At 53.6% G+C, this 14,990-nt stretch overlaps 1 protein-coding gene across 1 annotated transcript; it reads right to left on the bottom strand.

Moving 5' to 3' along the window:
- Window positions 1-100: 100 nt before the first annotated feature.
- Window positions 101-1,876, bottom strand: S100A11 (S100 calcium binding protein A11). Its single transcript, XM_048929085.1, has 3 exons — window positions 1,702-1,876; window positions 597-746; window positions 101-373 (listed from the first exon to the last, which is right to left on the bottom strand). Exons 1-3 carry the CDS (start codon window positions 1,702-1,704, stop codon window positions 221-223), a joined length of 306 nt encoding a protein of 101 aa, XP_048785042.1. The 5' UTR covers window positions 1,705-1,876; the 3' UTR covers window positions 101-220.
- Window positions 1,877-14,990: the final 13,114 nt, after the last annotated feature.

Below are 14,990 nucleotides of genomic sequence, written 5' to 3'. Positions count from 1 at the left end.
ACGTGTTCTTGCATCAGCAGAGACAGCCTAGAGCTCTTGCTCCCTCTGGGGTTGGGCTAGTTGCTTGGTATTCTCTCTGAAATAAAGTAAGGCTTTAGGATAGGATTTTCAACTTTTATTCATAAAAACAAGGAGTGGGGATGTTGTGGCCTTTGTTCCACATTTACAAGGGTCTTGGTTGAGGAATGTTCACAGTGGGGGTGAGATGAGGCTGTTGGGACTAGGGGCGAGGAGGCTGAACGAGCAGCGCATCGTGGCAGGCCACTGCAATGCCTCCTATGAGATTCAGGAACTCCTGGAAGTCCAGTTGCCCATCACTGTTCATATCAAGCCTCTTCATCATCCTGTCCACAACAGCAGGGTCCTTCTGATTCTGCAAGAGACCAAAGGAAGGGATCAATGTCTGCCTGGAGAGAAAGGCACCTCCAGGTATGGACCCACAACTGCTGTGTTTGACAGAAGGAGCAGCATCAATTTGGGGCAGTGCTGGTCAGCTTGTGCTCTGCTTGTGGAAGTCAGGGCCTTCCCCTCCACTCTGTGGCACAGACACAGGTTTTTCACTGCCCTGGGAGCCTCCTGGCCTGGCTTTCACTCACCTTTGTGAAGGAAGCCAGCTCGGTGTTCATGAAAGCCAGGAATTCCTTCTTGGAGAGCTTGAGGTTGTCTCCTTCACGCCCTGCATACCGCTGGAAGACAGCCAGCAGTGACTCTATGCAGCGCTCAGTCTCAGTAGGGGAAACCTTGGACTGTGAAGCAGAAAAAGGGTTCAGAGTATGCTTGCAGGTTGCTCTGCCTTTGCAGAAGGGTTGTGGTTCCTAGAAGAAGGCTCAGGGCCACCTGCCATCTATTGTTTTTCTGTGCCCAACCTGTCCAGCTGCATTTTTCTTTGGTATTCATTTCTTTCTTGCTTAGCACAGCCCTGTGGTGAGAAGGGATGGGAGTGGTGCATTGGAGGGAGTGGTGGCCGCTCTAGGGCTGCAGCGGCTCCTAGGAACTCTGGCACCATGGAAACTTCCCTGGGGAACCATCGGTTGACATAGGGGTGAGGGCAGCTGCCTCTTCCTGAAGTCTTGCTGCCTTCCTCTGTGCTCTCCAGTACTACTTGGCTGAGCCTGCATGTCTGTCTTTGCCTTCTCCCCATCCCCCCTTCCCTTTGCGCTGTCTGGTCAGAGCAGAAACTCTGAGTCACTGGTGAAAAATGCGATGGGGTTGGCACCCACCTGCAGCCAGAACTTGGGGAGCTGGGCTGCTCCAGCAGGATGAGGTTAAGGCACAAAGCAATGGGCAGAAGGGGGATGTGAGGCTCTTCCCCCATCCTGTGGCTCCAATCCTGCGGGCAGGGCTGGGTGGAATCTGCACTTCCCTCTCCAACCTCAGCCTCCTCCGGCCTCGCTGCCACATCCTGCACTGCCACCCCTATTTGATGGACCTGCGCCACGGAGCTTCCTCCATCCTCTGCCTCTGCTCTCGGTTTCTTTGTATCCCCCACCTTGGATCAGCACTGCAGCCCCCCAGCACAGCGCCCGAGAGAGCAGATGAAGCAAAGAGAAAGCTTGCTGCAACCCCAGGGATCCTCTGCACCCCTCCCCGTGCCCAGGCTCCTCCCTGAGCTCCTCAACTCAGCTTTTGGCACTTTTCGCAGTGCCGCCACTCATCCCAATTCGCTTCTGCTTCTTCCCCCCCCGCCTTGCGCTCACTCACCATGGCTGGGGTCGGGGGCTCGGTGCGGTGTTCGCGGTGCGGTGCTCAGCGTTGTGCAGCAGTTGAGGGCGGTGTGAGCCTCGCCCAGCTGCGCCCGGCCCTGGTTCAGCCCCCCCCGGGGCCACGTTGGGCAATCGCCGGCTGTAACGGCGGATCGGGACGTGCCTGCGGTCCCCACGTCGGCCCGGGCCCCTCCCTTCCCTTCCGCGTTGTAGTTTTTGCTGTTATCATGCTTCCATTTTGTTTTCTCCATTTTTTTCTCTCTTTCTCTTTTTCTTTTCTTTCTTCTTTTTCTTTCTTATGCCTCTTATTACACCTCTATATCTCTTTTCTTCCCCAAGTTTAGGACTGAGCTCCCAGTGCTGCCCCACTGCTCCTTGCTGATGTGAGCTGATCATCTTTAGGGTTTGCTTTCGCTTTGGGCTTCCCTGAAGGCAGCTTGCCCCATCTCCCTGCCTTTTCTCACTGCGCAAAATACTCTGCCTGTGTTATGTGCTCCTCTCTAGGGTGTAAGGGGCTGCTTTAGAGCTAAGATGGGACTGTGGGGTCGGATGGGCACAGGGGGAACACCGGGAGCTGCTCGGGCATGTTGGGTGCACCCACGCCTGCTCAGGCATTCCTCATGGAAACTGTGATTCAGAGCAGGGGAAAATTCAGAGCAGGCAGGAAATGGGTGGGGAAGGGCCCTTCCCCCACCTGATTTCCCTCATTTACTGCCCCTCATGTTGGAACTAATAATTAAAAAAGAAGTTGCTTTTTCTTTTCCCCGAACTCCAACCTCTTCTAAATTGGAAACAGCTTCACTGCAAACAGAACAGACCTGAACAGGAAGGCTATTGCTCTGCAGGCTTCGCACTTCCCCCTGTGCTTTGCACTTCCCTCTGTGTCCTGAACATGGAAATGAAAACTGAGCCAGTGGCCGAGTGCTGTTTCCCACCTTTGCGAGAGGAAATCCCAGCAGGGCTGTGCCTGGCCCAGTGCTGTCTGTAATACGGGGTCATTGGAGGTTTCTGCTGCTGCTGTGTTTGCTATGGAGGTGTTGGCAGTGTGTGCAGACAGCCCATCTGTGCTGCTGTGTGTTTGTCACTGGGTCACACAGCAGTCGTGTGCAAAGGAGGGTGGTGGGGAGCAGAGCAATGCAGCTGGATGGGGCAGGGTCTGGTGAGAGAGCTCCTGGCTGCGTGACCTGGTGTGTATCTCAGATCAAACCACGTGAGTAGGACCCACCAAAAGCAAAGTAGGAGGATTTAGTGCTATTTTAGCAGCTCCTGTCTGGATTCAGTGCCTGAAACAAGGAAAGATCTGAACTGAGACACCCTCCCACCAGACTGAGCCCTTGTAGAAGTTACAGATGAAGACAGCAGCAGGCAGTGCAGTCATCAGCTATTTATTATGATTTTTCATGCAATACATCAGTGTGAAGAAGAAACCCCAATGCACCCTCCACCACCATTTCCCTGTGGTATCCACGCAGAACTTTGCCACTTCAAAGCCTCCGTGATGCTGGGACTGGGATTCTGCTCAGCTGCTGAGAGAGCAGAAAGGTGTGACCAAAAACTTCAAGCCTGCAGAGGTGTCTTCCCAGCCTTGAGGAATTTCAGGCTCCAGGAGTACAATCAAGTGAATGGGATTTTTTTGTCTGTGCAGTGCACAGTAAGCAGCAGAGCCAGCCACGGGGCGAGGGAGACAGAGCACTGAACTGCAGAGCTGTCATGTCACAGGGCAGAAGAGACGACAGGAACGCAAAAGACTAAGACCCAAGGAATCCAATTAGAGCAGGAAACTAACTAAATACTGCAATGGGGGGTGGGGGGTGGGGGGCATAGACATAAAGAGGGCAGGCAGGAGCTTCTGATCCTGGCATAGCTCTCTACCTGTCTGTGTTGCTGAGGGTTTGTCAGGATGGGAATCCCTAAAGCCTCTCACCACCTTGCAGAGCACCCCTTTGTGTCGAGCACTTCTATGTCACCATGTGGTCACATCCTAAGTGTAGGGCAGAAGATGCTCAGAAGAGCCCCGTGGGTGCTACAGAGGGGATGACCCCTCAGGGTGCCTTGACTTCATCCCTCGTAGGACGGCTTGGTTCTTGTGGGGCCTTGGGACTGTGTTCCTCCTCACATTGAGCATGAGTGGTAACTTCTTGCTGGGAGCTCCTTTTGCTGTTTTCCTCTTCTCGTGTCTGGCGTCTCCTCTCTGGTGAGGGGAGCTCTGCATCCTCGTGGCGGCAGCCAGCATCGTCCTTTTGGTGACGTGGCTCTTCTGCAGCTCGCTGGCCCTGCTTCTGAGCTTCCTGCAGCTCTGGATTCCGGGATGGAGGTGGTTGGCTCTTGGCCTCCCTGTTTTTGTTTCCTTGGGAATCATCTTCCTGTGAGACTTCCTCTCCAGTGGCTTTTGGTCCATCACCCTCTGGCTGATGATTCTTCTCTTCCACATCATGGAGCCGGGGACTTTGGTGGTCCCTCCTGTCTTCCCTGGGCTTGGACTGGCTGGTGTCACCCTTCAAGCCTTCCAGCTCAGGGGCAGAAGCCTGCTGAGTCCTCTCCTTTACTGCTATTGCAGACCTTTCCCGAGTCTCACCTTTCCTAGGCTCCTTGAGCTCCCTTGCATTTTCCTGGGAACTGGAAGATGGCAGATGCTGTGGTTCAGGCTCCAGGACACTACTGTCTTTGCACGGCCCAGCTGTTGGCTGTGGTGAAACATAGCATTTCCTTACATAGACAGGCTGCTCTGAGTCATCGGACTGCTGACGGATGATCTCATAAGTGGTAGCTTCGGGATCATTCTGATTCTGGATAACATGGATCAAATATGCAATGGTCTGAGGCTCACAGGGCTCAGGGACAGTCTGTACCTCTGGGCGTACATCAGGGTCAGAGGGAATATAGCGGACCCTCACATCACTGACAGATGGCACTTCTCCACGGGGGACGAGGTCTCTGCTATCAATGTCCACAGTTTGGTAGAGGCTTCTGTCCTGCCTTCTTCCCTGATCATCGTGTGCTGGGAACCTATTTTGCTCTACATCCAGGTCCTGCTGACGATCAAGTCTCCTTTCCTTTACAATGGCCTCTTCCCTCACTTGTGCCTCTACAGTCCTCCTCTCCTCCACAGGTTCCTCAAGATTATAGAGGCGATCTCTTTGCTCTGCCTCTCCATGGCAGATCCCCGCTTCAGCTGCAGCCACAGTTCCCTCTTGAGTCCTTGCATTCGTCACCAATTTACGTGGTCTCCTGTCCTTTTGTTCATGCAACCGTTCTCTGGAAACGTGGAGGATTTCTACATCAGCTTCAGCTTCAGCTACAATGTCCTCTTGTATCCTCTGGAACCTGGCTGATTCTTGTGGTCTCCTGGCCTCCTCCTCTCTGTCCCTTTTCCGGGTCACACGGCAGATCTCCACATCAGCTTCAGCTTCAGCCACAATGTCCTCCCGTGTTCGCTCAGACATCACTGTTTCACGGAGTCTCCTGGCTTGGTCTTCTCTCTTGCGTTCCCGGGAAACACGGCGGATCTCCACATCAGCTTCAGCTTCAGCCACAATGTCCTCCCGCGTCTTCACGTATCTCACCGACTCACGGGGTCTCCCCTCCTGTTCCCTGCGCTTTTCTTGGGTCACACGGCGGATCTCCACATCAGCTTCAGCTTCAGCCACAATGTCCTCCCGTGTCCGTTCATACCTCACTGATTCACGGGGTCTCCTTGCCTCCTCTTGTCTCTCCCGTTCCCGGGAAACACGGCGGATCTCTACATCAGCTTCAGCTTCAGCTACAATGTCCTCCCGTGTCAGTTTGTTCCTTATTAATTCACGGGGTCTCCTTGCTTCTTCTTGTCTCTCCCGTTCCCGGGAAACACGTCGGATCTCCACATCAGCTTCAGCTTCAGCCACAATGTCCTCACGTGTCCGTTCGTACCTCACTGATTCACGGGGTCTGCTGGCCTGTTCTCTATCCCTTTCTTGGGTCACACGTCGGATCTCCACATCAGCTTCAGCTTCAGCTACAATGTCGTCCCGTGTTCGTTGGTACCTCACTGTTTCACGGGGTCTCCTGGCTTCCTCTTGTCTCTCCCGTTCCTGGGAAACACGGCGGATCTCCACATCAGCTTCAGCTTCAGCTACAATATCCTCCCGTGTCTTCACGTATCTCACCGACTCACGGGGTCTCCCCTCCTCTTCCCTGCGCTTTTCTTGGGTCACACGTCGGATCTCCACATCAGCTTCAGCTTCAGCCACAATGTCCTCCAGTATACGCTCAGTCCTCCTCACTGATTCACGGGGTCTCCTGGCTTCCTCTTGTCTCTCCCGTTCCCGGGAAACACGTCGGATCTCCACATCAGCTTCAGCTTCAGCCACAATGTCCTCCCGTGTCTTCACATACCTCCCTGTTTCACGGGGTCTCCTGGCCTGTTCTCTGTCCCTTTCTTGGGTCACACGTCGGATCTCCACATCTGCTTCAGCTTCAGCCACAATGTCCTCCCGTGTCCGTTCGTACCTCACTGATTCACGGGGTCTCCTTGCCTCCTCTTGTCTCTCCCGTTCCCGGGAAACACGTTGGATCTCCACATCAGCTTCAGCTTCAGCTACAATGTCCTCCCGCGTCTTCACGTATCTCACCGACTCACGGGGTCTCCCCTCCTGTTCCCTGCGCTTTTCTTGGGTCACACGTCGGATCTCCACATCAGCCTCAGCTTCAGCTACAATGTCCTCACTTATCCGTTCATTCCTGATGGATTCACGGGGTCTCCTGGCCTGTTCTCTGTCCCTTTCTTGTGTCACACGTCGGATCTCCACATCAGCTTCAGCTTCAGCCACAATGTCCTCCAGTATACGCTCAGTCCTCCTCACTGATTCACGGGGTCTCCTGGCTTCCTCTTGTCTCTCACTTTCCCGGGAAACACGGCGGATCTCCACATCAGCTTCAGCTTCAGCCACAATGTCCTCACGTGTCTTCACATACCTCCCTGTTTCACGGGGTCTCCTGGCCTGTTCTCTGTCCCTTTCTTGGGTCACACGTCGGATCTCCACATCAGCTTCAGCTTCAGCCACAATGTCCTCCCGTGTCCGTTCGTACCTCACTGATTCACGGGGTCTCCTTGCCTCCTCTTGTCTCTCCCGTTCCCGGGAAACACGGCGGATCTCCACATCAGCTTCAGCTTCAGCTACAATGTCCTCCCGCGTCTTCACGTATCTCACCGACTCACGGGGTCTCCCCTCCTGTTCCCTGCGCTTTTCTTGGGTCACACGTCGGATCTCCACATCAGCCTCAGCTTCAGCTACAATGTCCTCACTTATCCGTTCATTCCTGATGGATTCACGGGGTCTCCTGGCCTGTTCTCTGTCCCTTTCTTGTGTCACACGTCGGATCTCCACATCAGCTTCAGCTTCAGCCACAATGTCCTCCAGTATACGCTCTGTCCTTTTCACTGATTCACGGGGTGTCCTGGCTTCCTCTTGTCTCTCCCGTTCCCGGGAAACACGGCGGATCTCCACATCAGCTTCAGCTTCAGCTACAATGTCCTCCCGTGTCTTCACGTATCTCACCGACTCACGGGGTCTCCCCTCCTGTTCCCTGCGCTTTTCTTGGGTCACACGTCGGATCTCCACATCAGCTTCAGCTTCAGCCACAATGTCCTCCAGTATACGCTCAGTCTTCCTCATTGATTCACGGGGTCTCCTGGCTTCCTCTTGTCTCTCCCGTTCCCGGGAAACACGGCGGATCTCCACATCAGCTTCAGCTTCAGCCACAATGTCCTCCCGTGTCTTCACATACCTCCCTGTTTCACGGGGTCTCCTGGTCTGTTCTCTGTCCCTTTCTTGGGTCACACGTCGGATCTCCACATCAGCTTCAGCTTCAGCCACAATGTCCTCCCGTGTCCGTTCGTTCCTTATGGATTCACGGGGTCTCCTTGCCTCCTCTTGTCTCTCCCTTTCCCGGGAAACACGGCGGATCTCTACATCAGCTTCAGCTTCAGCTACAATGTCCTCCTGCGTCTTCACATATCTCACTGACTCACTGGGTCTCCCCTCCTCTTCCCTGCGCTTTTCTTGGGTCACACGGCGGATCTCCACATCAGCCTCAGCTTCAGCTACAATTTCCTCCCGTATCCGTTCATTCCTGATGGATTCACGGGGTCTCCTGGCCTGTTCTCTGTCCCTTTCTTGGGTCACACGTTGGATCTGCACATCAGCTTCAGCTTCAGCCACAATGTCCTCCAGTATACGCTCAGTCCTCCTCACTGATTCACGGGGTCTCCTGGCTTCCTCTTGTCTCTCACTTTCCCGGGAAACACGTCGGATCTCCACATCAGCTTCAGCTTCAACCACAATGTCCTCCCGTGTCTTCACATACCTCCCTGTTTCACGGGGTCTACTGACCTGTTCTCTGTCCCTTTCTTGGATCAAACGTCGGATCTCCACATCAGCTTCAGCTTCAGCTACAATGTCCTCCCTTAAACGTTCGTTCCTTATGCATTCACGGGGTCTCCTGGCTTCCTCTTGTCTCTCCCGTTCCCGGGAAACACGGCGGATCTCCACATCAGCTTCAGCTTCAGCCACAATGTCCTCCCGTGTCCGTTCATACCTCACTGATTCACGGGGTCTCCTTGCCTCCTCTTGTCTCTCCCGTTCCCGGGAAACACGGCGGATCTCCACATCAGCTTCGGCTTCAGCAACAATGTCCTCCCGCGTCTTCACATATCTCACTGACTCACGGGGTCTCCCCTCCTCTTCCCTGTGCTTTTCTTGGGTCACACGGCGGATCTCCACATCAGCCTCAGCTTCAGCTACAATGTCCTCCCTTATCCGTTCATTCCTAATGGATTCACGGGGTCTCCTGGCCTGTTCTCTGTCCCTTTCTTGGGTCACACGTCGGATCTCCACATCAGCTTCAGCTTCAGCTACAATGTCGTCCCGTGTTCGTTGGTACCTCACTGTTTCACGGGGTCTCCTGTCTTCCTCTTGTCTCTCCCGTTCCCGGGAAACACGGCGGATCTCCACATCAGCTTCAGCTTCAGCCAGAATGTCCTCCCGTGTCTTCACATACCTCCCTGTTTCACGGGGTCTCCTCCCCTCTGCCCTGCGCTTTTCTTGGGTCACACGTCGGATCTCCACATCAGCCTCAGCTTCAGCTACAATGTCCTCCCTTATCCGTTCATTCCTGATGGATTCACGGGGTCTCCTGGCCTGTTCTCTGTCCCTTTCTTGTGTCACACGTCGGATCTCCACATCAGCTTCAGCTTCAGCCACAATGTCCTCCAGTATACGCTCAGTCCTCCTCACTGATTCACGGGGTCTCCTGGCTTCCTCTTGTCTCTCACTTTCCCGGGAAACACGTCGGATCTCCACATCAGCTTCAGCTTCAGCCACAATGTCCTCCAGTATACGCTCAGTCCTCCTCACTGATTCACGGGGTCTCCTGGCTTCCTCTTGTCTCTCACTTTCCCGGGAAACACGTCGGATCTCCACATCAGCTTCAGCTTCAGCCACAATGTCCTCACGTGTCTTCACATATCTCACCGACTCATGGGGTCTACCCTCTTCTTCCCTGCGCTTTTCTTGGGTCACACGTCGGATCTCCACATCAGCTTCAGCTTCAGCCACAATGTCCTCCCGTGTCCGTTCGTACCTCACTGATTCACGGGGTCTCCTTGCCTCCTCTTGTCTCTCCCGTTCCCGGGAAACACGGCGGATCTCTACATCAGCTTCAGCTTCAGCTACAATGTCCTCCCACGTTTTCACATATCTCACCGACTCACGGGGTCTCCCCTCCTCTTCCCTGCGCTTTTCTTGTGTCACACGGCGGATCTCCACATCAGCCTCAGCTTCAGCTACAATTTCCTCCCGTATCCGTTCATTCCTGATGGATTCACGGGGTCTCCTGGCCTGTTCTCTGTCCCTTTCTTGGGTCACACGTCGGATCTCCACATCAGCTTCAGCTTCAGCTACCATGTCATCCCGTGTTCGTTGGTACCTCACTGATTCACGGGGTCTCCTGGCTTCCTCTTGTCTCTCCCGTTCCCGGGAAACACGTCGGATCTCCACATCAGCTTCAGCTTCAGCCACAATGTCCTCCCGTGTCTTCACATACCTCCCTGTTTCACGGGGTCTCCCCTCCTGTTCCCTGCGCTTTTCTTGGGTCACACGTCGGATCTCCACATCAGCTTCAGCTTCAGCCACAATGTCCTCCAGTATACGCTCAGTCCTCCTCACTGATTCACGGGGTCTCCTGGCTTCCTCTTGTCTCTCCCGTTCCCGGGAAACACGGCGGATCTCCACATCAGCTTCAGCTTCAGCCACAATGTCCTCCCGTGTCTTCACATACCTCCCTGTTTCACGGGGTCTCCTGGTCTGTTCTCTGTCCCTTTCTTGGGTCACACGTCGGATCTCCACATCTGCTTCAGCTTCAGCCACAATGTCCTCCCGTGTCCGTTCGTTCCTTATGGATTCACGGGGTCTCCTTGCCTCCTCTTGTCTCTCCCTTTCCCGGGAAACACGTCGGATCTCTACATCAGCTTCAGCTTCAGCTACAATGTCCTCCCGCGTCTTCACATATCTCACTGACTCACGGGGTCTCCCCTCCTCTTCCCTGCGCTTTTCTTGGGTCACACGGCGGATCTCCACATCAGCCTCAGCTTCAGCTACAATTTCCTCCCGTATCCGTTCATTCCTGATGGATTCACGGGGTCTCCTGGCCTGTTCTCTGTCCCTTTCTTGGGTCACACGTTGGATCTGCACATCAGCTTCAGCTTCAGCCACAATGTCCTCCAGTATACGCTCAGTCCTCCTCACTGATTCACGGGGTCTCCTGGCTTCCTCTTGTCTCTCCCGTTCCCGGGAAACACGGCGGATCTCCACATCAGCTTCAGCTTCAGCTACAATTTCGTCCCGTGTTTTCACGTACCTCACGGATTCACGGGGTCTGCTGGCCTGTTCTCTGTCCCTTTCTTGGGTCACACGTCGGATCTCCACATCAGCTTCAGCTTCAGCCAGAATGTCCTCCCGTGTCTTCACATACCTCCCTGTTTCACGGGGTCTCCCCTCCTCTGCCCTGCGCTTTTCTTGGGTCACACGGCGGATCTCCACATCAGCTTCAGCTTCAGCCACAATGTCCTCCAGTATACGCTCAGTCCTCCTCATTGATTCACGGGGTCTCCTGGCTTCCTCTTGTTTCTCACTTTCCCGGGAAACACGGCGGATCTCCACATCAGCTTCAGCTTCAGCCACAATGTCCTCACGTGTCTTCACATATCTCACCGACTCATGGGGTCTCCCCTCCTCTTCCCTGCGCTTTTCTTGGGTCACACGTCGGATCTCCACATCAGCTTCAGCTTCAGCCACAATGTCCTCCCGTGTCCGTTCGTACCTCACTGATTCACGGGGTCTCCTTGCCTCCTCTTGTCTCTCCCGTTCCCGGGAAACACGGCGGATCTCTACATCAGCTTCAGCTTCAGCTACAATGTCCTCCCACGTTTTCACATATCTCACCGACTCACGGGGTCTCCCCTCCTCTTCCCTGCGCTTTTCTTGTGTCACACGGCGGATCTCTACATCAGCCTCAGCTTCAGCTACAATTTCCTCCCGTATCCGTTCATTCCTGATGGATTCACGGGGTCTCCTGGCCTGTTCTCTGTCCCTTTCTTGGGTCACACGTCGGATCTCCACATCAGCTTCAGCTTCAGCTACCATGTCATCCCGTGTTCGTTGGTACCTCACTGATTCACGGGGTCTCCTGGCTTCCTCTTGTCTCTCCCGTTCCCGGGAAACACGGCGGATCTCCACATCAGCTTCAGCTTCAGCCACAATATCCTCCAGTATACGCTCAGTCCTCCTCACTGATTCACGGGGTCTCCTGGCTTCCTCTTGTCTCTCACTTTCCCGGGAAACACGGCGGATCTCCACATCAGCTTCAGCTTCAGCCACAATGTCCTCCCGTGTCTTCACATACCTCCCTGTTTCACGGGGTCTCCTGGTCTGTTCTCTGTCCCTTTCTTGGGTCACACGTCGGATCTCCACATCAGCTTCAGCTTCAGCCACAATGTCCTCCCGTGTCCGTTCGTACCTCACTGATTCACGGGGTCTCCTTGCCTCCTCTTGTCTCTCCCGTTCCCGGGAAACACGGCGGATCTCTACATCAGCTTCTGCTTCAGCTACAATGTCCTCCCGCGTTTTCACATATCTCACTGACTCACGGGGTCTCCCCTCCTCTTCCCTGCGCTTTTCTTGTGTCACACGGCGGATCTCCACATCAGCCTCAGCTTCAGCTACAATTTCCTCCCGTATCCGTTCATTCCTGATGGATTCACGGGGTCTCCTGGCCTGTTCTCTGTCCCTTTCTTGGGTCACACGTTGGATCTCCACATCAGCTTCAGCTTCAGCCACAATGTCCTCCAGTATACGCTCTGTCCTCCTCACTAATTCACGGGGTCTCCTGGCTTCCTCTTGTCTCTCCCGTTCCCGGGAAACACGTCGGATCTCCACATCAGCTTCAGCTTCAGCTACAATATCCTCCCGTGTCTTCACGTATCTCACCGACTCACGGGGTCTCCCCTCCTGTTCCCTGCGCTTTTCTTGGGTCACACGTCGGATCTCCACATCAGCTTCAGCTTCAGCCACAATGTCCTCCAGTATACGCTCAGTCCTCCTCACTGATTCACGGGGTCTCCTGGCTTCCTCTTGTCTCTCCCTTTCCCGGGAAACACGTCGGATCTCCACATCAGCTTCAGCTTCAGCCACAATGTCCTCCCGTGTCTTCACATACCTCCCTGTTTCACGGGGTCTCCTGGCCTGTTCTCTGTCCCTTTCTTGGGTCACACGTCGGATCTCCACATCAGCTTCAGCTTCAGCCACAATGTCCTCCTGTGTCCGTTCGTACCTCACTGATTCACGGGGTCTCCTGGCTTCCTCTTGTCTCTCCCGTTCCCGGGAAACACGGCGGATCTCCACATCAGCTTCAGCTTCAGCTACAATGTCCTCCCGTGTCTTCACATACCTCCCTGTTTCACGGGGTCTCCTGGCCTGTTCTCTGTCCCTTTCTTGGGACACACGGCGGATCTCCACATCAGCTTCAGCTTCAGCCACAATGTCCTCCAGTATCCGTTCGTTCCTTATGGATTCACGGGGTCTCCTTGCCTTATCTTGTCTCTCCCGTTCCCGGGAAACCCGGCAGATCTCCACATCAGCTTCAGCTTCTGCCACAATATCCTCCCGCGTCTTCACATATCTCACTGACTCACGGGGTCTCCCGTCCTCTTCCCTGCGCTTTTCTTGTGTCACACGTCGGATCTCCACATCAGCCTCAGCTTCAGCTACAATGTCCTCCCTAATCCGTTCGTTCCTTATGGATTCACGGGGTCTCTTTACTTCTCTCTCCCTGTTTCGTATCACATGTTGGATCTCTATGTCAGCTTCAGCTTCTGCCACAATGTCTTCTCTTGTCCTTTCATACGTTGTGGATTCATGTGATCTCCTGCCCTTCTGTGTTTTCCCTTGTTCATAGATTTCTTCTTCTAGCTCCCTTGTGTTATTGTATCTGCGGTCTATTACTAGCGGTTCTGGGAGGTATGACTGATGCAGCCTTTCTGAATCCATGTATTCAGACTTGCACGGCTGGCGGCTGCTTCTTTCAAGTTCTTTTTGTTCCAGCTCACGTAGGTGGTTGCGGCTTCTCTCTTCTTTGAGTAATTCAGGCTTTTGCATTTGATTGCGCGTTCCTCTATCTGCTTCTTCTGGCTCATGTGGCCGACGGCTGCTTCTCCCATGTGCCACTGCCTCTTGATCTTGTGGTCGATGGTTTCTTTGATCATACACTGGCAATGTTGATTCACGTGGCTGACGGCCACTCCGCCGGTCTGGCAGCAACTGTGGTTCACAGGAATGGCTGCAGCTCCTCACGTCTGCTAGTTGCTCTCGTTGAGGCTTCTCTTGATTTTGTCTTTCATCTCTCTGCGCTGTCTTCAAGCTGCCGCGCTTGTGGTTTTGTAAATCTCCCAGTCTGTCCAGCTCGGGTGGCTGATGTCTTCGGCTGCTTCGTTGGTTGCATGGCTCTTGGTTTTGTTCTTCATATTCCTGAGGGGTCATTTCCCTTGGCCTGGTGCTTTGTCTTGCATCAGCTCTACTTTGTGTGTTACGTTGCTGGCGATGACTTCCCGTCTCCTCTTGTGTCTCAAGATCCTGGGCCCTGGTGTCTCGTCGTGGCTCAGGTATGCAGGGGGGATGGCGATTGCGTTCAAGTGTTCGTGATTCCTCTTCCTGGAACTGCTGACAGCTCCCTCTGCTCCTAATTTCAGGCTCTTGGACTGTCTTGCTGCTGGTTATCAGCTTTGTTCTTTGCAGAAGGCATCGTCCCTTCTGCTGGTACCAGTAGCAGGCCTTAGCCACTCTGAATACTAAAAGCAGGAACTCATTAAAATCGATTTCTCCATCCCCATCCCACTCCAGAAACTGCAGAATCTTGTCAATTGTCTGAGGGTCATGTGGGTTCTGTAGAAAAAACACACAAAGAGAAATAAAAAGCCTTGCTGCTCCTTGTCAGGAAATGCAAACCCAGCGATCATGACAATCTCTTCTACTTGCATCTCTCTTAGGTTCTCTCAGCATCCCCTCCATGGCTGTGTTCTCCATTTTCCTGGTGGTGGTTCCCTGGCAACAGCTAAACATTTGGTGATGCCATATCCCTCCTCCAAATGCATTTCTTTCCTATCTTTGAAAGTAAACTAACTCACTATTCTTTCTCCAATTTTTCCCATTTGTTCACAGCAAAATCTATAGAAAGAACTTTTGCAGACAGTACAAAATGCACATCTGCTGTGTCCCATTGGCAAAAGCCTCTGTATCCCACTTCCCTCTGGTCACAAGAATCACTCCCTCTCCAGAAATTTTTCTGGTCCCCACACTTCAATTTTGTCCTCAACCTTTGCCCATCACTGCAGCACTCACCACTATGGCATCTGCAAATTCCTTCTGGATGAACTCCTTCATCTTCCTTCGGTTGAGTTTGGATTGGTCTCCATCTTCCTTTGCGTGTTGGTGAAAGACAGTAATGATGGTGGAAACGCTGTCTAAGAAGTGAGACATCTTTCTGCAGATTCAAGCAAGCCTGCAAGAAAAGTAGCAGACCTAAGGATGGGAGATTTTTTGGCTGAGCATGGAAGAGGGGGAGGATTGCTGGGGTCAAGCTGTGCACATTAATGAGAGTCTGGGTGCTCTGAGCTTTGTGTCCGCTCCCCTACCATGGCAAGCTGTTCTTTACCAGGGCACTGGGAAGATATCCAAATGCTTAGGGGTTTTGGTGGGATGG

This window comes from Lagopus muta, chromosome 29 (genome assembly GCF_023343835.1).
Source record: "Lagopus muta isolate bLagMut1 chromosome 29, bLagMut1 primary, whole genome shotgun sequence".
NCBI classification, from domain to species: domain Eukaryota; kingdom Metazoa; phylum Chordata; class Aves; order Galliformes; family Phasianidae; genus Lagopus; species Lagopus muta.
Note: the sequence above shows the minus strand (reverse complement) of the source record. Positions and strands in the feature narration are given on the sequence as shown.